Consider the following 24,695-nt stretch of genomic DNA (forward strand, 5'->3'; position numbering starts at 1 on the left):
ATATATATATATAAATATATATATATAAATATATATGTATATATATAGATGTAATATAGATTTGTGAATTGATGTAACCAGTTGCTACTTCTGAATATGTAAAATTAAGTTCAGATTGCTTTTTTGTGAGGTATTACGTGTTATAATATCACTGCATAGTCCACCTGCATGGGAAGGAGTTCTCGTAAACGTGATACATGCAAAAACACCACCTGTGTATCATACACCTGCACAGACCCCACTCTTTCAAAGAAAGACAGTTCGAACTACGGCACCGAACACTGTAAACTATGAATAGTGCTAAAGGATGAAAAAAAATTATACATCAAATTATTAAGCAAACAAAACATTGCCATCCGAAATTGTCTCGCGGAAATAGCAGTAAAGTACGAGGCCGACATTACCCTAGTGCTGGATAGTAGCAACAGGACTAATAGATACCTTTCAACACGGTTGGCGAATATCAAACACTAATGTCGTTTCATACAACAGAAAATCATAAAACATGGAACGTTACAACGTAACCAGCAGCGTTTATTTATACACAAGTCAGATTTTTTTCAAATAACTATAATAAATAGTAATTTGTAGGTAATAAAAAACCTTTCCACAGACGCCGCATGTAATTTTTCGTATCTGAAAGTTGCTCATTTAATAAATCTAGATGCGAGATAAAGTTCGCCATACGCCAGCATTGAGGTGTTCCGTAATCGAAATTACGTATGATATTAACTAATTGAGCACTCGTCGCTGTCAGCAACGCGTTGAGGTCAGTCTTAAAATTCAGTTTTTAATTAGTGATGGTAAGAATCTAAGAAGGTGCCAGATATCGATGTTCCGTTGCAGTAGGCTTGACCTACGGTCTGATTTCAATGCTTCATGTACTCTTTTGGAATCCAAAATAAACAAAGTTCTAAATAAAATTTGCACATTTTTTTTAGTAACTATAATTACCTTCCATATTCTGAGAGTGGACAAAAGTAGGTATTAAATCTAAGAAAAAATTTGATTCACTGAGCCTACTTTTCTTTAGGCTATGCTGGAATCACTCTTGGACAACAATCTTATTATTTGCAGCCAACCTTGCTTTAGTGTACAATAATAGTTAATAATAATAATAGTAATTACATATTATTGGTGTTCCTGTTCATTTCTGTTAACAGACAACAAGACAGATTTAATAAATGGCATCCGGACTCTGGGGTTCCGACTTAGCCAATGGGGGAATCGGGTTTTTAATTATAAGATATTGTAATCCCAATTTATCTACTCTACAAGTATATTAATTTAGGCTTTGGGAGCGTTTAGTAGTACGTTATTTTAGTTTCGGTTGTAATGATCGGTATGTTTTCAGATTTCGCTTTATCGCTCCTCAGTTGTTTTATTAGGTTTTTGCGAAAATTAGCTTGGCCTCTTTATGAAAATAACTAACGGATAATTAACAAATAGAGTGGCTTGCAAAATTGATTATCCTGAGTGTTTTTTAATCACAAAAACAGAATCAGAATGTTTGTGTTATTATTATGAAATAGCAAAGAGGCCGCGTTTCGTACTGTATTGTTAGCCTCTCATTCTAGTCCATTAGATATTTTGGGTTCTTAAATCTGGTACTGCCGTTCGATATTGCTTTAAATGGGTGTTCTGCAGCTCCAAGTGAAAAATATATACGGCTGCTTTTGAACCTAAACCATTTAGCGCCTAGTCTGGCTATGACGAAACCAAGCAGGGGAAAAAAGGTCGGATTACGAGTTTTTTTAGTTCTAATGCAAATACTGCAAGTACGGGTAACGTGCCCACCCTGTACGACTCGTGAAGACGAGTGTCGAGAGGCTCTTGAGACTCCGGTGTTTGCACTTTAAAAAAAAGGCTTTGTGTTTTTTTCAAGCTCGGCTTGTTGAGTCAGCGTCTACAATGTCGGGAACCCCGTGAAATTGAACGTTCAAATATAGCGACAGTAGTGTCATATTCATCCTTACTAATCCTCATCCACTAATCCACACAAGGTTTTTTCTAACTAGAACCTTGCCCCTGACCTTTCCCTTGTAAAGCTAAAGGTGCTGTGTGAAAACCACTTGGGAGAAGAAAATTCACTTTGGTGTTCGGAGGGCCAAAATGAATCTGCAATAATATTTGAATCGAAGAACTAGCCTTTCTGATTCACCACTAAATGCGCAGATCTAAAAAAGGCTAATTTTGCTCTCTCCCTATGGCATTACTGACATATTGCCTGGTTGTAGCAGTTTGCCTTCTTTCGAGGACATCTCTCACTTCTTTGTGAGGCTTCTTACAATCTGATGTCCTCAGTCATGTCTGCCGTTTTTACGCACGGGTTTCTAGCTTTGGTATTATTCGCGCCTGCACCATTGGCAGATTTCATTCTATTCTTTGGCTTCATTGTCGTCCTCTGCTTTGCGTGCTAGCAGATTTGCACCTAAGCGAGTCGAGCCACCATCGTTAATTTCTAAGCAGCAGCAATGTTCCTGGTGAAGATGAAGATGATGTTTGAGAGTTTGTCTGCATCTTCTTTGTAAGTTCTCACTAGATTAGCTAATTTGTAAGCCGCTAGAGTCAAATGATGGGTGAAACACACAGCTTTGAAACTTTAACTCGACAGAGCTTAAATGAGATGACGTAGATTTGACAAAAGTAATGTAAATACCACCTATAAACACTACTGTTTGGGTAAGGAGAATTATTAGTAATACTAGGTAGACGTAAAACTTATCTAACTAATGGCCAACCAGGTATCGAGCTAGTCTGATCTCGTTGAGCTGTCATATCAGTCCCCGAAGCAAACACCGTGCTGTAGACGATCTTGGATATCATTGCAAAATGCTAAAAAAAAAAAAAACGTTTCAATGTCGAATATCGTAATGTTTGAATAAATAAATCGAAGTTACTAATGTCTGTCATCAATAACGCCGCAACGTCTGAATAACGCCAGCAGCACATTGATTATTAATGCCATTAATACCTATCGAAATAGATAAAAACGCATTTCAACAACATAGAATTTGTGGTTGAAAGGGCACCACTGAGTCTGACAACTACACTATAGGCCATCGACGTACAAGATTTCCTTCAAGGCTTATTTTATCCGTTCAGTATCTCATAAAGGCTGTTGTGTACATAACGAAGCCTTGAAACATGCAAGTGGATTTGAGGACAGATGTATTTCTTTTATAATGAGGGAACCTTTTTCGTGGGTGAACGAAGGTCGAGCTGAGTCTGTTGCTCACGATAGAAAATCGAGAATTTAGGTAAATAGATGGATATTAGCCGTTCCAGATAATGAATTCAATGTTTAGTATACAACCTCACGGATATTCGTATTGTTTCACAGATATAATTTATAGGTGGGATGGTAGCGCTGCAAAAAGTGACAGATTATGTTATTTTCAATTTTGATCTTCCAAACTATTCAACTAACTACCTCATTTAGCAGTAGAGTAAGTAGACCTTGGTCGCTAACAGCGTAACGGAAGACTGCTAGACTTGGGAACACGTGAGATGGGGTTTCGGCTCAAAGTGGGGAAACGTACTTATTTTCACGCAATGGCTAATGAGCATAAAGCTGGAAAAATATATGAACTATATGTGCTTGTTTGACAAAAAGACAAGCACAGAGAACCGTGGAAGTACTCTTCCGCTTATAAAAGGAATTTACAAACAGTTCTCATACACACGCAAGATTTTACACGGAAACGTTTGTTGTTCGTACTCCTATATATTGATGATTTTCTCTCAAAACAAACTGATGACAAATTATGTCAGTCGTGCTACATTTTTTATTTTCGTTTTAATTTTTTATGGGGTTTTAAATGTTTATGGGGCGCTATGTAAAAGAGGTCGAGGAAAAGGTCGACCAGTATTTGGTGGAAGTTCAAGGTCAGTATCATCACGTTTGAAATATTAGTATACCGGTAAGTGCGTTCATCTTCTGTCTTTAGTAGGACTTTTGTACGGTCCATTTGGACTAAAGCAAGTTGTTTGTAGCACTACAGAATAATTGGAAATTACCAATTGATAAAAGCCTCCGTTAGAGCTGAGGAAATTTAGATAACGTAGCAATAAAACCGGTACATTTACGTTAAAGGGGAAAGTTGGTTATTTATTTATAAAATTTCTAAAAACAACATTTCACGCTCAATAAAACACCTCATTTGAAAGTGACTTAAGCATTCGAAGTATATATTTTAATAGATAACGAGCAGTTTATAACAAGGCAACTACAAAAAGGGAATGCAGGCGACTGATTTACGAAGAGGAAATTCCCTAGCCGTTTTTAATTTGCAATAATAACCTTCCAAAGGCTTCACGTTCAAAAAGCTGCTCGTCCATGTAGGTAAATGTCCGAGCTGCGAAAACGTCTACATATTAAAGTTGTACGTTCGCTATCGCTGTCATGTAATCTCTGAGACGGCTGGCTCCCAGAACAAAACGAAGTCCGTCTATGCGCAGGTCCGACCCTAGATGACAACAGGGACGTACTTGTCTGCTAATCTTACGACATACGTAGTGCTCTAGGTTCTAACCTGTAAATAGGCACGCATCGTTTCGTGCTGAGGGTAAACGGTCTGATGAAATGGCTAATGGCGATACAGGGCACAAAGTTACGAGAACCTATCAATCTTGCTTCGGGAAGCTTTCGATTTATCTTCCATTATTATTGAATTTCTGTAGGCGTGTTCAAGCATGAATCTCAAAGTGCTAAGTGTATTGCTGCTGATTTGCTTTTGTTTTGGAAAAGTCCCTGAAAATGCTTTTCCTAAACCTTTAAATAACCATAAAATAACATAACAAGATGTAGGATAGCGTTTTAGGTGCAGAACTAGGATAATTCCAATATTTCTATTTACGTTACTATTATTGCAAAAAGAGGCTTCATTCGTTCCTGCAACGTAAGTCTACCATCGTTCGGAAACCATATTGATGCGAATGGCGTGATCAATCAAAAGTTTATATTGAGAAAGGTACCAACCTTGGCCTGACATAAGATAACAATAATTATGTACATAAGTGTTTCTATACTAAACTGTAGAGCTCACGGTTTAAGATGTAGACAAGCTCTCAAACATCACGTTCGTCTCAACGATGAGTTTCTCTGATGTCTACGTATGGTTCATATGCAGTACTTTGTAAAACGTGTCATTGATGCACCTCCGTATCTTATCACGTATTTCATAAATAAATATTATATATACATGTATAATACATAACATAAATAATAATATAAGCTATATGTAATGCTCACTGCCGTAAGTTACGAAAGTTATCAAACAAAAGTCTGCCGTCTACTGATCACTACAGAGGAAAATGAATTGAGAGCGTTTCACCGATTGAAACTGGGCGTTCCTTTAGGCACAGACCTAAGCATATTCATTTTCCATTAATTGCCTTCGACTGGAGCTTCACGCTGCTAGATGCATTCGAGCCACTGTGTCCAAATGATAGAAAAGAAATACGTTTCAACTTCAAAAGTCAATCTAATAATACGACTCGTCTTATCGAAAACCAACGTCTGCACAAGTTCCGTGGGTCGCCCAAGACCAAGACTTGGTTCAATAAACCACAGTTAATGATTCACTATATAGACCTGGCTGGCATATATGCTCTGAAGAAATAAGTCAGGTGTCTAAATGAATTGATGTCTGTTAATATAGTATGTTGGCTCCGTCATAATGCAGTGGTAACGTTCTAGCATATTAAGCTTTGTGGGATGGCTGGGTTTGAAACCGGGTGTTCGTACACTGGGTTCCGTACTTCAAAGAGCTGTGTTACAGTAAATGCCCATTGATTATAATTAGAGAACAGTAGGCATAATCACCTAAAATTCGTCAAAAATTTTAGGAAATTAAACAGTGAATATTCCCGTGTCTTCAGCCCCGATTAGCCACAGTTCGAAATAGTAACAACCTCAGTAAGATCTCTAGTGAAAGGGGACCTTAGCTGCTAAGAACGAGAGGGAGAAACTTTCAAGACGCCTTAATGCTTTCAAGACAGCTCATAGTAAAGCGGTAACGCTTATCCCGAAGCAATCTGATGCCGTTACAAATACTTGATACAAAGTTGGATAGCTCCGGAGATTGTTCCGGTTACTTTTGCACTAAACTATTCCAGAACTTAGCTAAAAATAGGCTGAGCTTAGCCTGCCCAACAGGTATCTTGCCCTACTCCGTGTTGAGCAAGTTATACTTAGCTAGCTGGCAATCAACTTCGAGTCAGTGACGCAACCCTGGAGCGCGATATTGTTCTTCGAGCAAGACGACATCACGCACGAAAAATTGTTACTAGTCGCTTAATGAGCTCAAAGTCATGAGTGCGGTCCCAGACAGTATCGTTGTCAGACCGATCGACATTTCTAGTGGTACCAATCGTGCTACGCGGGACAGACTTATACACAATGCACGGGTTTTCCGTGACTGCGTATGGCTTCCCACAGAAGCACCACTGCTACGAGTAGCAACAGTTTTCTACGCATATATGAATGTATCTCTATATACATGAGAATAGTCATTGAACATCGACCCACTTGAAGGCTCTGAGAGGAATCCACGATATCGTTCTCAGCTAACGATTACCTGTGCTTCCGTCACAAGTGCATGAACATTGACGAAATTTAACAAAAATCTACAAGTGACGAGGTTTCTACCCGTCCGATTACGACTCACTTGATCACTGCCGTGATTCAACCACGATCTAGCAATAAAATGGCATACTTCGCTGCCTTTTCTAAACGCACGCTTTCCTTATCACACGTTCCTACAGCTTAATCCCTTTACTGCTAGCCCGCCGGAACTATAAGACCAGAAGTTAGGCACTCGAGTAAACAGTACGCGTATACACATTTGTCGTTTACAGCTCAAAACATCGAAATGATTATAAGCAAAAAGTCCCGAAGTCCAAGATAGGAGACCAAAAACTCCCTAACATATATTCATTCAGTTCCAACGCGAACCTGACCTTTCGCCTGCCGTATTCACTGCATTCTCGCATCAAACGCCACCAAATTTGCAGCTGATGAAACATCCTCAACACAAACTGTTTTAAACTATTTTCCGATTATCATTTTTGTTACACATTGACTAAGAAAACAAACAAATTGCTGTCGTGTGAGCGACCATAGCTACATACACAATATACAAATGAATTTGTTAGAAAAGCAATTTATTTGTATTGTAACACAATTCACATTGTCCGAAGAGCCCAATAGTAAGGCGAATAGTAATGTTTAAATATGAAATGTTCCTTATCTCAATTTCAGAGTCGAACTAGAGGGCGCTACAAAAAAAGCTTATGTTTACTTGTTTTTGTTGTTAGCTTCGAAAGGAGACAGAGACACAGAGGTGCGAATTAGTAGATCCGAGAGGTCGATGCGGGAAAATGTTTCCGTTGTACCATTTTAGCAATTCGTTAATCACCGAATTACTAAATCTTGATTTCCTTATAGAATTTAAGTGAATTCTTATAGCTTTCTTCGGCTGTATAATGCGGATAGTACTTCAATCGCAAGGTAGCCTTTTGTCTGTTGAAGAAGACCGATGTGCAGGCGTAAGTGATGCCAGCTGGTGTCGGAAAGTATTCGCCGACCTGTAATTTTTCAAACGGAAAAAAATGAAAGCCGTTCACTTAAGCGGCTGCTGTGCTATCGCAACTATTTATCACGATCTCCTGGAAGGATATAGTCTGCAAGAATCTTCTGACGAGGAGCTGTTTGAACTCGTGATGCCCACTAAAGTTATCCTCACCTGGTATATCGGTCGAATCAACTTCAGTACTAGGGCAATAATACTCATTACGAAAACGGCCAAGAGGTATGGAATTGACCAGTCGCTGATACGGAAGGTGCCCTGGGCTTCCACGTACGGTTTTATCGTCGTATAGAATTCTTCAAGAGGAGTATCATCGGTAATGTAGTAAACCTCGCCAGCGCAATCGGTACTCCCACGTAGGCAGTTTTTCGCTACAATGTGTGCGTAAGCTGCATTGCCAACGTACGTGACCTATAGAGGTTACTCCAACACGTTATAAACGGAACGTTATTAAATCAAATGAGTTAGATAATCATTTGTAAGCCTCCATGACCCTAAAAACGTCTACTTTGATCCTTTCGGACCTAACGCTCGATAATAACTATAATGCAGTTAGCAATCAGGCACAACGCTAGCTAGTCGACACGCTTAATTCTGTGGTGTACGGTCGTCCTGGCATAACATAGGCGTGTATTATGAAAAAGTTCAAATGCTACATTACCTGGAATCTTTCATCGATGCTCTTAACCTTTTGGATCTTGGAACTTGCGTAAAGTTGAGCAGCCTTCATGATACGAGGTATGAAATGTTTATCCTGTTCGCCATAAAATATGGTCGGCCGAAGAACGCACGAACGGAGCTTTGTGTTTCCATCGGCCAACAAACGATTGTTTGCCTGAAAACAATAACGAGATAAACGAAAAAATTACACATCCTTATGTATGTGACGCTCGTAGTCTATATGCTATATTTGTTTAGGTTCACGTAACAGTTTGTCACATGCGCTTTTACAGAGTCTCGCAACGTCAAATTCCTGGAAAGCTATGATACCAGTTCCTCCTATTGTTTAGCATGCCACCGCTACCCGAATAGCAGAAGTGACAGTAGCAAAAAATTGGACTTCCGTATGGAAGCCCTAGCTGTTCCACACAGCCTTTTCAACTTTTATGGTACTTGGGCTCGGTGTTAAGCAACCGCGCGCGCAATGTTCTCATAAACGTTGAAGTTTGCATTCAGTTGTAATTCGAAGCGGAGAGCTCTCAATCATCTATCAGTCATCATCGTTCGCTCATCGACACATTTTGTAGGTTATGAAGAAGAGTTTCGTGTTAACAACGTCAATCTTAATCGAGCGCCACTCTTTTATCGAGTTTACTTGGGTGTCTCTGGCGCTACTACCTCGCGACGTCGGGGCCCGGCTTTAGAGGGTGGGGCGAACATTGCTGCTCGCGACACTACGGGCTCGCCGCGGCTCTCGGTATGTGCCTCCGAAGAGACGTCAAAGCTATCCGCTAGCGACGCTTATATACCTGACGTTACGCCAAGCCGCTCACGTCAGTTTGGGGCAGCGGCCACTGCGTTAAATTTAGCCCACTTGTTTAGGCCTTTCCTACCTTAGAAACACACGAGTACAATCGGAAACATGCAAAAAACTTGTGTATAATTCGCTTATCTAGGTCGTGTGCTTCGCACGCTTTCAGGTTTAAAAAAACCTGTGGTTGACAATGACGAAGCCGCCGTTTTCGCAGCTGCTAACAAATGCGCCGACCGACGCCATCGCTTATTTAGCGTTTTTCTTTCCAGTTACCTGGCCATCCCGCCTATTCGCTTGCTTGTCTTGCTCCATTACCCTTACCAGTCAACCCGTAGCCATGGCTACCGACATCGGTCGGTGGTCGAAGCTGCGTCTGATGTCGTTTACAGTCAACGTGACTGCGGCCATGGCGGGAGCGTCGGCGCACGACGCCACCGCCACTGTTCCATTATCATACTTCACCATCGCTAGCATTTTTTCCATGAACGACCCTTGGTGGCTGTGGCCACGGCAAAACAGTGCACGCCATACAAACAAAGAAGTGGTAATATACCATTTGCGTTAACTGACTTCTGTCTGGCCGGGTAATCAAATCTGCTTTACTGCTCAATTCTTCTGCCAGCCCATGTAACGTAGCGAACAGTCTTGCACCATGGCGAGGACAGCAACAGCCAAAGGCAGCTGTTGAATTCGGCATAAATACCCATGCAGAAGCGGTGCACAACACTGAGGGTTGCTATGTCTCCTACTTTGACAGGCCTCCGTAGCTTTTGCAGTTTGTACTTAGCTAGTCAGAACCAGCAAATACGGAACGTCGAAACGAACCTTCGCGTAACTTGAAGCCAGCTTTTCGCTTTTCCCAATAAATGGTGGTAAGCAGTCGTACAAGCTACAAGAAGACAGGTAACAGATAGTACATTGCCATCTTCAGCAATAATATTAGAAGTATCACTGCATCTTTGTCCCGGAACCACTAATCTCAACTGTGAATTATAATTAAGTCGATAGTTAATCGTTATTTGTGGCTCAAATGTTACAGTTAGTCGTTATACCAGCAAAAGTTGCCATGTGATCTTAAGTGGTAGCCACTTATATACAAATAACCCATTTTTTTTTCAAACATGTCCGGTTTGTCTCGTCCCGTTTTTGGGTAACATTTATAGCCCTCCACGGACGGGACAAGCAATACTCTCGCAAGGTCGGTGCTAGGCGCACCATTTTTGAACGCCGATGGTGTTTCACCGTCAGCAATTATGACGAGGAAGAGGTAGAAAGAATCAAGTCAAACGCTAATTTACATTTAAAATTGCAATTAAATGCATCGTTTTTGGATTTGAAAAAGCATCTGTTAAAACCTCGTATCTCCGAGGCTTCCTATTCCTAGTTCACAGGAACCCCATACAACTATCCCAGCTGAAAACCCTAATCTCAACAGCCTAACCGCAAGAAAGATGGGGACTCCTTTGAGCATAGACGCCACGACAGGCGTGCTGCGAGACCTGAAGACCTCCAGGGCGCGTATGAACCGTATACGCCATCCCCGGATCAAGGTTATGCTCTTGTCACCCAACAATATCCGTACCAGTTCGTTAAATACTGGCGTGTATACAAGGAATTAAACGCTCTGGTTGCTCCTGCACAACCACACGACAAAGCTCATTCTCATACGGAGACGCACCGGTACAGGAAAGTCAGAGCGACGCAACCGGATAGCCGATCAGTTCGGTTCTGTATATCATAAAAACAAAAGACTGTGGTGGCACAATTGCAAAAATGAAAGAAGTGTTGTTATTTTTACGGCTGGATAAAGTTCCAAAAATTTGTGACAAATACCCGTATACGAATATACCCGTCTTGCGAATTTACCTCTGAACATATTACTAGCAAAGTGATATAAATTTGTTGGACGTTATGCGGCTCCATTAGGAGGACAGATTTACTTTTTGTATACGTAACACCATTCCGGTTTTCATGAATACGAACGTAACGTTATGAAAAATTTAGAAGAACAAACAGAATTTCGTAACGTAAATACGGTAAATTTTCATTTAGGTGCGATTATCCACATCAGTTTGAGGAAAAATACTGTTTCACATTTCGACCGTATCGTTGAAAACAATATTGATTATTGCCTACCTTTTGCCAGAGCCTGATCTACAACACGATTTAAATTTCGTACGCGTATATTTTCCTATATAGTGGACAACGGACCACTGGACACGAATAGTCCCAGTAGAAGCCCTATTTTTTTGCAATACAATGTATAGCAATAACCTTACATAAGCATTCACTCTGTCCCCTTTTATCTACGGCGTAAAGCAAACTTTGGAGACGCTCAGTGGCCATGTAGCTCTTTTGTATATTTGCGTCAAGATACGATTGACACGCACAGTGTGTCCTATCGCCGCAACACTTCAACGTTTCCATGACATTTGGATGACGCAAAAATGGCGCGTTCACCTACTAAATTTAAACAATCGTGAAGTGGTCTTTATGTTCGAAATCGTACGCAGACACTTTGTTTTGTGTTGGCCGAAACAATTCTTGCTGGCTTTATTTAGAATATTTAGTAGAATAGATAAAATTCAGGCGTTATGCACACAGGAGTCAATGCCATAAAGTTTCCTATTGGTTTTTGACTATTCCAGATTAATCCTAGGTCGTTTCTATGCTTTGAGCCTCCCTGGACGTTCACCGATACTGAATGCGGCTCAACTTTTCATCGAGTAACAGTTAAGCTCGCTTTCTGTCATTCTTCACACACGGATAGCTCAACTAGCAATAGTATTATAGTGCCATATTACTTGAATGAAGACCCTATAGTTAACAACAGTAGATTGATGTACGAGCGTGACATCTGCAATGTGTAAAATTGGCTTGTTACATTAGGCGATCGGACAATTGACTGGACTACCGTTTACTACCCAACAGAAAAGTCAAGTAGATTTTAGGACTAGTTGCCCATAACCACACGACTGATGATCGATTTCTACGGGTAGACCTCACGAACTCACCTCCCATGGCTACATACATATGTTAACAGCTGCTACTTCTCAAGTGGTGCGTTTATGAAGATAAACAGTTTTCTCGAACTCAGGTCATTTTGCCTATCTAGTATCACTTTACATTGGTGGTCCTATCGAATAAACTTGAGGTCCGCGTTACGACAGTATCGCTTGTAATATTGTTTAGCGGCTTTGTAATAGTAAAAGCACGATACGTGAATTTGTTTATCTTGAATTTTTTTAGTGGGAAGCCAAAATGTGTATGTGTTCAATTTAAAGGCTATACCACTTCGGATGCCTTTAAAAAATTATTCTGGGCGTGCTGAGAACTATTTGACAGAAGCTCTAGTGCTCTTAGTTGACGTTTTAGGACTCCTACGAGGCACGTAGTTAACTTTAAACACCCCCATTTTTTACTTTCGGCTAGTATTCGTTGCTCTTTTATTATATCTGTAACGTACCGCGGTCGTCGATTGTCGCATGTTAATAACACGAGTAACGTGTAATTGTAGAGTTATGTGGACGACCTTGTCTGATGTTGAAATTTGGCTTTCCAAATTCGTCATAATAAGGTACGCTATTTACCTCATAAAAACCTACCTGAAGGACAAGCTGTTCCGCTCGGTGTTTCGTTTCAGCGTAGGGTCCCATGAGGAAATTTTTCGGCACGAAGGTCGTATTTTCGGCTCCATAGAAAATGTGGTTCGAGGACACAACGGTATCAGTTGTGGAGGTAAAGACAAGGTAAGGGACATTCTGTCGAATACAAGCGTCAATTACATTACGCGTACCTTCAATATTGATTGCCTCGAGGGCTATTTGGTTTGGGAACAGCGATATGTCAACTAGAGCCCCACAATGAATCACACAATCCACTCCTAAAATAGACAGCGCAAGATGAGGAAACGGTTAGTATAACAATTTTTTCTCACTCAGATACACGTAACGGACACGTATATCGCACATGACTAAATATCGATATAACGAATGATGACGCTTGACTGGATACGCAGAGGAATATGTATGTACATGGCGTTGTACTTATTAATTGTATAAAACAAAAAAAAGAAGCTGATATGAAGGTGCATAATGGTAAAACGTTTCATGGGGCTGAAATCTCATCATCATAGGTGCAAGTATATACAACTATGAGAACCGCGGGCTCGTCTTTACCAATCATTGTTATTATTTATGTTACATAATCATTACAAAGCTTTTCCGCTTCATGAACGTAAACAATGAAAACGTACCTTCACAAGCATCAAGAATTTCGTTTGCATACGTCAGGTCTCCAAGGATTTTTTTCATTGGCTTTTGGGTTGAATGGCCCAAATTGTTCCTGTTGACCAAACAACAGTACCGTGTTTATATTTATACGTTACTATTTTAGGGAAGCGTGTTGAGGTCTACGCTGTCTCCTAAATTACTAACTATTTCTCCTGCATTGTATCAGCTCGTAGCGAAAGCAGCTCAATATAGGTTAGTTTATACCCACTTGTAAGGGATAACGTCAAAAAGGCGAATATTCTTGCAGTTGGAATCCTGCTCCTGAAGAAGCTTGACGACATGCTGCCCAAGGCACCCACTGCTCCCGGTGACTAAAACAGTATCTGTTGGCCGGAGGCCCACAGAGGGACCTTTCCACAACGAATCGACATCATTATTGTTCTCGAGAGAAGGAGATAATACCATCCTAGTTCTACGGGTTTTTTTGTTGCTGCGAGTTTTACTGAAAAATAAACCATTGGCTAATTAGTTGCTGTTCGTCTTTGCTTGGTTTTTACATCTGAGTAACATATTTGTCTTGTCAGCATAATTATACAGGGTGGTGCGTTTGAATCGATAACCTTCGACGGATTATTTTCGTAACGCTACTGCTGCTACCAAACGAGAACCAGTTCTCTATAGAACGTCTTATTTTAAATATTTAAAAAAAGCACAGCTATTGCTCACTCTTTTCGGGTTCATGGGGCAAACCGCAAGATTCTCAATGAAGTTTAGATTTAAGAGGATCGAAAGCATATTCCAACGGCTCAGAGGACCATTTTCAGTACATTTGAAATTTTGCTATAGAGATTAGCAGAACCGCTTCCAAGCGGAAAACATCAGAGGCTGATTGGCTAGGAAATGATGTAAACGTCTCGTTGATTCTTACAAATACCCAATAGCTGGATGTCCTATGTAGCGCTTGGACATTTTCCCTTATATTATACCTTTAATCGAAACTAAAATATGCTGTGTACGACAAATGCGACCCCATATAGAAGTGCATGACCTGTTTTAAACGATTAATCTGATACAAATATGGTTTTAGTAATTTCCAGGCCAGATCTAGTTTGATACGTTAAATTTAAACAACAGTGTCTTCGTAGGAGCCAATATACTAACTAAGCTGCGCTGAATACAAGGAACCTCATCATTAACGGAAGGACGGACGGACTTGCTCTTGTTAGAAGCGGACCAATACGAAACTTTATAATCTTTCACAGAAGGCCGTAGCTAATCAAACCATCATTGGCTTTCAAAAGCAGATTTTTATTTGTTTACCGTAAATTCAAATTATCCCCTAAATAGAAATTAAAATCTGTATCTAAAAGACATTTATACGTAGGCCCAATTTGAATATAGAGGTAAATAGAATTATTTAAAGGGTTACGATTTATGCAATTTAGACCTTGAAAACTGGCAATACAGATCCGGACAGAAAATTCAGGATTTTAAACGAATCCAAGTATGTTTCAAAAGATATAGTGTTCAGTTTGTGTGTCCTCATGGTCCTCTGATGCTTTGATAAGCAACAGCTAATCAGGATTGTGAGACTGCTACCATTAGAAAAATGCATATCCTTTGTAGTTTGTTCCAGCAACCACACTATCGACAAATATGGACTTACTCCGACAAAAGTTCACAACTGTGAACGCCGTTAGCAATAAACGAGCGTCGAAAGCAGTAAATGTTACGGTTAATTAGATGCGCTTTTGGATCTGAGATGCACCCAAATATGTGTCAATGCTACATGTATCAAAGCGGATCGCATCACAACAAGTATGCGATGGCAGGACACGCTATTGTATATATTATACTGTCGACCATTTTTCCCAAGCAAATATACAGGAGATCAAACTAAGCTAGTGTCCCTATGGCATCGTTTGCTACGTGCGTCAACACGGTAAAGGTCAAGATAGCCCCTCTGCGTTTAGCGATTAACGACACACCGGACGTAAAAACTCGACGCATATACTAGACATCCAACTGTGATTTCTAGATCTTTGGCATGCATAGAATAGATAAAGTTAAATGTGTAAAACAAATCTAAAAGGGGGCTAAAAAAACACCACTACCAATCTCACATTTTGTTTTTCGTAAATCGCCGCGCATCTACGAGCAGTGATCGCATCGCATAACCCCGCTCCGCGCTAGCGGGTAGCCGTCTCAAGAAATGCTCAGCTAGAGCAATGTTAGACGTAGAACCCGAAACGTTTAGCCAATCATCATACATCGACTGCTGCCGCGTGGAACAATATTTACCTATTTGACAAACTAGATCGAAATACTTTAGTTATCCGAACTTTTTGGGGGCCAACAACCTAACTAATGAAATTTCGTATATAGCTAAATTTGAAACACCGATCAGCTGATACGATGATAGCTCAGGAGGTGTCCGATAAAGAAAAGAAACGATTTAAAGCGAGCAGAAAATACTAAAGGGATTATAATAAGAATATCGTTATAACCGCTGACACTACTTATTTGTATCGATAAAAACATTGAGTACACATGCTGGAATCTGCAGGCATTGTTTTTTCTATTTTCATCCAGTTTCACTTTAACGTCAACGTCGTAACGTCACATTTTAGTAGTTTTTCGACGTAAACGTAGTTTTAGCAAATCTTATGAAAAATAAGTAAGTTAGACTTATGTAGTCTGAAACGGAAATCTTGTTTTGTACCTAGACGCCTGGTTTTATTTAAGGACAACTATGCCAATTACTATTTTAATATTCGTCAAACTTTTTCCTTATATAAAAACGGAAACGTACTGTGCACGTTAGTGTTTCGCATCGAAAACACTCGCCTAATCGTGTGAAGTAAAATTGCCCCAGAAAAAGAGGTGAAGAAGAGGTTCTGAATCCGTTGTTCAAAAGTACTTCAGATTGCTACCAAGCGCCCTTAGTTTTAGTGGCCCCAAGTTGGCCAGGCATCTATGATTCGAAAACATTCACCACTCCTTATGACGCCGACACATAGTATATTCTTAATTGAAAAGGGCGTCGCATTTTCGAGGACATATTTTTAGTAAATTCTACTCAGAGTGTTTCTCGATACGTTGCCCCTCTCAGATAGTATCAGGCCCCTTAAGGCTTTAGATCCATGCACAGAATACCAACCGAAAAAAGGCGAAACACACGTGAGCCCCGTAATTAGTTCTAACAGCAATTCCGGATCAAAGTTAGACGTATTTTTTGCTAGTTCGCACTCGCTGAATAACATCTGATCATCAAGACAACGTAGCGCGTTCTTAGTAAGCGATACAAATAATACATGCGCACGTGACGGCGCCACGGGCGGCTACAAGAAGGAACATGAAGGTTGAACTGTAACAAATCTTATCTAAGCTCCTCCATCCCCCAGTCGATACACGATATGCATATCTGATGGTGCGTCAATTCAGCTATCTGCTAGACCGCCTGAGGGTCGAGTCAATCATGGCTGTATTCTTGTTTACCATATCTACACATACATAGCTAACTACCTTCAAGGAAATGACACAAGTCGATTTCCAAATGTAGCCAAACACGAAGCCGGTGCTATATTACTACATAGTCAAACATCGTATGTACCCACTGTATCTGTATGTACGTATCGACGTACATTCGTTTAAGACGGAATGCAAACATCCGCCGCGCTGTATAATAATGAATAAATTTGTCCATGAAGGAATCTAGTTGCCGCCCATAAGCCGACCTTCGATTACATGTTTCGTCTTTGGTGGGCTTCGACTCTTCAAATAACAACACTTATCAAGTAGCCCCTCCCCATTTAAGAACAGAGTCCCCTAGCAATCTCCCAGCTTCTCAATGTTTACGATACTGCTAATTAAATTTCGCCATTCCTTCTGGAGCCGTCTGCTTGGGCGGTCACTGCGCTAAGGAAATTCCATGTACAACTACAGTGTCTACCGGATTATTTGAAACTCATCAATAGAATATTAGGCTCTAACAACTTATTAAAGGCAAGGCCGTGCAAAATATCCTCCGGCTGAATCTTCTAGTGGAAGCAGCTTATTAACGCCACACAGAAGGTGATTCTGAAAACTTATACATGCAGTGAAGATGGGCGAAAACGTTAAAGAAAATTAAGCTTAAAAATGTTATGTATATGGCCAACATGACCAAACATAGAACTTCTGGGTACCGTTTTATTATCTCGAATCCACACATTCACACGTTTTTTTTTTAATTATCATTTAGATATTACGCTTCCAATCACGTAGTAGTAGGAGACAATGGCCACAATTTGAAAGTAAAATTGGCCGCATTATTGCTATTTTTCTACACCGTGCTATTACGTCTATTCTACAACATAGCGGCTTAAAAGAACATTTATGGACAGCGGTGTTGGCAGACCCTTTTACCTGTTTTAAGGGTATGGATTTAATCTTTTATGCTGCCACGGGACAAGAACGATTCCTTGTGTTTCAGGACGCATTGGACTTTGGTATGGCAGTTGAACCTTGTGCTGTCAAAACAACTTTCGACTAACGGATCACAACGCCTTTAGGTTTCACTATAAACAACTGTTAGAATCTGTCTAGTCCCCTGTCTAGGTTTGTCTGTTTCAGCATACAGATATCTCAGTAACTACTGTTATAACAGACAACTCTATCTAAAAATTTATGCAGCGTTATTAAACATTATATCACGCTCCGCAGTCCCTTGTACTAAATACCTTTTCGAGCCTGGACAGACGATCGGCAATCGAGCAGTATAACGAATGGGATATAATTTCCTTTTAACACAACACGGAGCACCGCGAGCAAAAGCACCGAAAACTGAGACTCGAACTCCAGCCACCAATAACGATCGCCCAACAAATGCCGGGTGCTACCTCGCACTACGAACTGGGACACAACCCCTCTGCGGCCGGTCCAGTCAACATCTATACAGAAACGACCGAAACGCTATCGCAATTGTTGAGCGGATGAACTATTGTCAACAGGAGCAACGAGCGGACGGCACTTTACGGCGCCGGGTCAATAAATGCTTGCGTTGATTTCCCTCTCCAACGACGTTAGCGGGCACGATGGCGTCGGCGAGAAGGGTCGCAGTCGCCACAAAACAGAAGACGCACCGTACGCTAATCGCTCCGGCGATGGCAGTGGATGGCGCCAACGATGCTGAATCATCGAACGTCTGCCCTACCCGTGCCAGATACTACGATCTGAATAAGATGTCACTTAGTTTTACGGCGCCCGATCTGTCGACTTCCAGTGACGCTTACAGTCAGCCCGGCCGGCTGACCCCCACGAATGAGGTTGCGCGCGCATTGAAAAGGCACATGCGTTCGCTGATTTCTTATCCAGAATGTTTTCGTTCGTTCTATTTTCGCCTTGGCGGCCTGGCAACCAAGACGATCACGCACCAGCAAGCAACGAAAAGCGCGCACGCGAAACCGTAGATCTGTATTCATAAGCGAGTATGATGTTGACGGCGCTAGTTAATCGTCGGAAAAAGTAGAGGAGTTCAAAATGTCAAATATGGATACGGTCCAATACAAATCAAAAAGACATTTCATCCACCTGGCCGACGTGTTCGTTATGACCTATTATCGGTGCCATTGACGTGTTGTTATAAGAATTAAGATCTGCAAAAATTCGTAAGAGAAAAGCCGTTGCGTATCGGTCACGCCAAGGAAATTGTTAGATGTTATTCGAGAAGAGCCAAGATGTTTCTTTCTATTACATGGGCATATTTTATTTTTAGCTAATGCTACGATATGACCAGATATGCCTACGCCCCCTCCAACAAATGCATCGTTTTCGAAGTCGTTTTCTTCTATTATGGGTCCACTGGCAAACAAATACTTATTGTTAAAAGCCGTGCGTAGGATGAGATCTTGTGGCCCCCAGACTAGTTTCTCGAGAACGTAGCGTAGCTAGTCACCGAAAGAAACGTATAGCCGTTGCAGACGCTACTCAGTACAATGCCATAATTAACATTTTGAAAGTGCGATGACAAAACCCTAACAGTCATAATGGAGACGATTACGGTCACGGCTTTCATATTCCTGAGCCCTGGCCCATATCAAAACGAACGGCATAAACTACAGGGAAACAACCCTCAGTGTAGATGAGCAGCAGCAGCAACAAGCCGCTACCTACACAATGCCCGTGGAACACACCTAGTGCCACCTATATGACAACTGGCGATGGATTAGGTGAACGGTTAATGATATAGGTAACTCAAAATTTTAACTTTATGTGCCGAAACGCAAAACATCTTTTCAAAGCAGACGATATTTGAACTAATATTGATTGCTGTTTAAACTATTGCGGAAGGTACGGCTGACCCTAGCACCCACGTAGCTCTATTGGACTGACATTTGCAAAACTAACGGCTGAACAGTATAATTGTGATGCCAGAAATATACCTTCTTAAAAGCACATAGTTCTGTCTAGCCCCCACATCACATAAACACACTACAGCTTAATACAATGTGCCAAAAAGAACTAACGGGCCATTTACATACACTTAGCCATATTTCTTGCTCTTTTTCCTATTATCGTGGCGTGTTCTTTTTTTGTAACATAGTTGTAATGAATCAAGGTAGTTGTGCTCAAGAGGAACATATGTATATACATACATATATTTTCCTATAAGATCTAGCTGTTTTAGTAAATGCTAAAACACACATGGAAATTTCTTCGTACATCCTGTGATGATAATCGAAGCCCACCAGCTTCTGCCAAGTATATGTAGTGAGACATCGAGATAAAGCTGGCTAGAACGAGTTCAGTAGATAGTGACGTAATCATTATTTCATGTTATAGGCTAGAGCTGGTCATTTCTAGTTGACGTTAGTGCCAATGCCCTTTCAATAGTCGTCTAGCAAATATTTCAGCCCGATATATAAGGCTCATTACTCAACCAGCAGACTTGCACCCAGATAAGCACCGTGTCGAAAATCTCTTAAGCGCATCATTATCCTACATGGCTATATTCCAGATCGAGTTAAAGGCGCGGCCTCCGAAATATATGGTTCACAGTATTCCAAGCCTGCAGGATAACATTAAGATGGCGGACAGTTTTAGCTCTCATAGACACATTGGGACAATTGCTAATTTGTATAATATATGAAGATGAGTTGACGCGGCATTATACCGAACGAAAATACGTCAGTATTTAATTAAGTAAATGGCATTAATGGATGAAGCATGTTCTTTATGTGTCAGTCGATTTTAAAGTGAATAACTTCTTCGAATATTTCGAACAACAGCTTTCTCTCTATCAGGTAGCGCGCAGATTATCTGACGGCGGTCTCTGGCGTGAGATCGTACCAAACGAAATGCGTTCGAAATCGCCTGAGACAAAAGGACCGTCGAACATTAGTTGTTGCAGCTCCATTATCACCTCCTCCAGATGATAAGGGCATAATTTACTGATAAGCTAAAATCTTTTAAGTGGTGTCTGTGACACACTAACTCGATATGGCGTGTACCTTGCTCGTGAATTCTCTCAGTAAACAGGTAGCTGGTGGACATCTTTACTTTTGTATTTACCAACAACACTATTATTTGGGTACACTAAACTTGAATAGTGAATGTTCTAATCGGAATGAAATAAGGCCATTGGAAAATTATTAATTAATAAATTAACTGACTAGAGCTTTCTGTAGATATCGATCTTATAGTGTAAAATTGTTCTGCTTAACGGAAACGGGAAAAGCATTATTTGAGCTTGATATCTCCATTCGAGCGTTATACAACAGATCGGAACAAATGGTAATGTTATTTTCACTCGAGCCGATACAAAGAATCTGTTTTTCTGTTCTGGATCTAAGAGCAGTTCTGTAACACCCCTCGTTTCCTGGACTCGAATGCTACCATCAAGAATGTCACTTACTCGTATCCACATATGAACCAGAACCAAGGTCCTGCTGTTTGCATTTAGCAGCCGCCATATGCAGTTCAATCATTTTGTCGTGGACACGCTTTCCTATCTCTTGTATTATGCCGCTCATCATAGATTATGGCTACATCATCGTTATCAAGCGGTCTATCTAAAAGTCTCTTGAAGCGCCCTTTCAGAATCCTCGATTTCTGACTCTCGACTCAGACGATGCCTTGCAAAAATTACCTGTCATCGCATTCGCGCTTCCGAATGCGTCCCGAAGTAAAGTGACTTTCTGGACTACCGATGCGAAAACATCCTATGGTATCACGCGTATTTTTGTTATGAGTGTGAATATGTCGAACCTAAACTTCAGATGAGGTAAATTGTGTAACATGATAGGATTTTTGGCTTGCTAGTAGATTCGTTACTTGATGATGGGGTGATCTGGTGACTTACCGATTTTTATCGACACTTCTTATTGGCTAAATTTCTAGTACGCTAGTTGTGACCGTGTCATCAGTATTCAGAGGTGAGTCTACCGTTGATTTAGTGAGAGTACATCGAGATGCCCTATGAAGTTCTTGTTTTTCTGTTTCAGAAACCACTGATGGTTCGAACCTAATGACGTGCTCAATTATTAGTTACTGCAGATAAATATCGCCGTCTGGCAGAAATGCTGCATCTCTTTGGTCACACTGTGCATCGACGTAGATGGGATCTGCGATTAACCTGCACGCAATTCAATCCTCAAAGAACGAGCAAGTCAATATGAATAGCTCGAAGGTCGTCTGATTTGCTAACCTACGACGTTAATTGGTAGGAACAAGTTCATACGTCTGAAATTAGTTTGTTTTTTTTTGTCTGATGGACGAGACAGTCAAATAATGGCAGTGTTTTGTTAAATTTGGCTAGGGAAGGAAGGCTGTAAAAAAATGGCATATGTTCCACTATGAAGGCAAGGAAAGTGGTTGAACTCATGATGATTATGATCCTGCCGGAAGATTATATTGTGCGAGAATTTTCCCCAAATACATTAATATATACTTATTTCTAATCCAAGGGATGTCTTTACTTGATCAAAATAGTTCTGGAGAACAAGGCTATACGTAAAGAGAGACTTATGTATCTGGAATAAATTCTCCATGTAGGCCATGGCTAGGATCGCGTACGAAAAATAGAAACCGATAGCAGCAAAGAGTCCAAGACGATCTTCGACGATTTGAAGCTGCTAAGGGAGATCGTACGTAGTAGGCTCATGTGGGCAAAAGGCGCTTTACCAGTGTGGCATCGAGGCCAGGAAAGTTGTAGCAAATATCAATTTTATCTATTATAACAGACGTTTATGGTTTAAACTCATTTTTAAATTCATACTTATAGAATGCGGCCTCGCTGAAACACAGCACAACACCCTATATTGCTTAATTTAAAAAACACCTTTAGTGGCGTAAAATGCTCATATACGCAGTATTGGTCTAATTTTTAGATGTACTTCAATTCTTAGATGCACACTGATCCTGCGCACGTTCCATATATGGATATAACAAAATGAGGTGAGAAGGATTTGGAGCCTATTTCCTTATCTGGGTTATATCTGGTTATTTTGATAATGCGAAAAACGAGACTAAGTTAATACTGATATATCAGCTTGACACCAAGTATACAACAGTTGTTTTTAGTACTGCCATTTTACTTAAAAAAAAAAAAAAAAAAAACTATTTAGACAATAACTTAAGTAGTTCCGATTGTTGAAAAAGCCACTTTGTGCAGCGTCTTAAACTGCGTTTAACAAGTTGACGAAAACATTTTGTTAATTAAGTCAAGTATTGATCCGTCTGAAAGGTAAGTGGAAATTTTTGACCCTAACTGTATACCGATAAAGGAGACCTCATCTGTATAATCAAGAGCTTTCGAATATACTAAATTTACCCACAGTGTAATGATTTCCACATTAGAGCATCGATAATAACCGGGTATAATTATAAATAGAAAACATTAGCCAGCGTTTATCCAGCAGAAACGCTTCAAGAAAATGTTAAAAATCTGGTATTCTATATCGCTTTTTGCCATATAGGCAATCGTAATTGAAGGGTAAGAGCAGAACGCCATAGACGAGAAGCCTCAGGAAGTTCCTGTAGTTAAAAAAATAGAAAAATATGAACAGTTTCATTACGCGGAATAGTCGTATGAGAGTAGGCGTGCGCGCCGTTATCCGACACGAAAGTGATCTCTATATGACGCACGTTTTGCTTATTGTTTATTTTCTGACGTTTGCTTCTTTTCGATAACCTCGACCCTCGGAATCCTTCAAGTCCGTCGATCATAGCGATGCAACTAGACGTTGCATCGCTATGATCAACTTCATCAAATCAATAACGTACTTAGGCATAAACAGCAAAAAAAGAAGGCTTCATCCTGCGTGCTCTTTCTCGGCACATCGACGTGCTTGCTGCATGCAAACCATGCCACACCTGCGTACACCTGTACATGCTATGGCTTTCTTTGTCATTGGCTGGTTCATTTGGCTAGGCAGTGCTACATATTAATTCAAATGAACTGATGCCCTGTATGTTGCTGTAACTAGCTTTGGCAATTGAACTAAGTTCTAACATACCAGAACAGTAGAGAAGGAAAAATGATTTTTTAGAAAGGAGGTCTGCAGAAGCATGACGAACTGTCTGAACCATTTTAAGCGTTAATCCGAATTTCGAATATTGTAGTAGTAGTAGTAGTAGTAGTAGTAGTAGTAAAAATATTGTATCGTATCAGAGATTTAGCCGTTCAGATATATACCGATAGCAATCGGTCGAGTAATAAAGGGGCTCGTGCAAAGCTCTATATAATATAGATGGTTTATTTTTTTATTTACTCTTTCTTCACTAATTACATAGTTGCATATCATGGCATGTACAAATAATCTACCCGACGGTCTGTCCACGGCGTCATCGTATATTGTAATTCGATTTTTCAGTTTCAATGAAAACTTATTTCACATCACTTCTGTACTTTCTAATTAAATATATTTATTATTAAACATATTATTATGTTATAGTAATAATAATTATAATAGCAATAGTAACCAAACTACAGGCAGAGATCATCACCTCATCGGTTGACATGTTATTGACAAATTGGATATTCCTATTTCCAATTATGAATTTGTGCCAAAAGCCTCTACGGCATTCATTACCGTTCGTCATCCATTGGTTAATATATAATATAATTATAATAATTATTTTGTTTCGTCATATCGTGCTCCAATATTTAGGTAATTTACGAATGTAGGTATAGCTTTAGTAAAATGATAAATACGTAAATAATAATTATTATTATTATTATAATGTTAAAGTAATACAATTGACAGTTATGTCATCGACTTCCCCAAATTCGAAAGGCCAATGTAACGTTGAAAATAAATGCACCACTTTATCCATCACGCAGGTCTTACATTCCTTTCTACGATTCAAATCCGCGTAGTTTACTATACATATCTCTATGGCTTATTGTACGTAAGT

General features: G+C 40.2%; 1 protein-coding gene and 2 long non-coding RNA genes across 3 annotated transcripts; 2 read left to right on the forward strand and 1 right to left on the reverse strand.

The window, feature by feature from the left end:
- Positions 1 to 7,150: 7,150 nt before the first annotated feature.
- On the reverse strand, positions 7,151 to 18,319 carry LOC111264476 (3 beta-hydroxysteroid dehydrogenase/Delta 5-->4-isomerase type 4). Its single transcript, XM_022840421.2, has 7 exons — positions 18,020 to 18,319; positions 13,567 to 13,800; positions 13,322 to 13,410; positions 12,672 to 12,949; positions 8,254 to 8,427; positions 7,749 to 8,003; positions 7,151 to 7,590 (listed from the first exon to the last, which is right to left on the reverse strand). The coding sequence occupies exons 2-7, from the start codon at positions 13,761 to 13,763 to the stop codon at positions 7,429 to 7,431; spliced, it is 1,155 nt and encodes a 384-aa protein (XP_022696156.1). The 5' UTR covers positions 13,764 to 13,800; positions 18,020 to 18,319; the 3' UTR covers positions 7,151 to 7,428.
- On the forward strand, positions 9,387 to 12,176 carry LOC111264478 (uncharacterized). Its single transcript, XR_002682888.2, has 3 exons — positions 9,387 to 9,938; positions 11,715 to 11,798; positions 11,956 to 12,176. It is a non-coding gene; the product is annotated as an uncharacterized LOC111264478 (long non-coding RNA).
- A 1,220-nt stretch (positions 18,320 to 19,539) lies between the features above and the next one.
- Positions 19,540 to 22,237, forward strand: LOC111264477 (uncharacterized). Its single transcript, XR_002682887.2, has 2 exons — positions 19,540 to 20,816; positions 21,136 to 22,237. It is a non-coding gene; the product is annotated as an uncharacterized LOC111264477 (long non-coding RNA).
- Positions 22,238 to 24,695: the final 2,458 nt, after the last annotated feature.

Source organism: Varroa jacobsoni, unplaced genomic scaffold (genome assembly GCF_002532875.2).
Source record: "Varroa jacobsoni isolate VJ856 unplaced genomic scaffold, vjacob_1.0 scaffold_863, whole genome shotgun sequence".
Taxonomy (NCBI): Eukaryota; Metazoa; Arthropoda; class Arachnida; order Mesostigmata; family Varroidae; genus Varroa; species Varroa jacobsoni.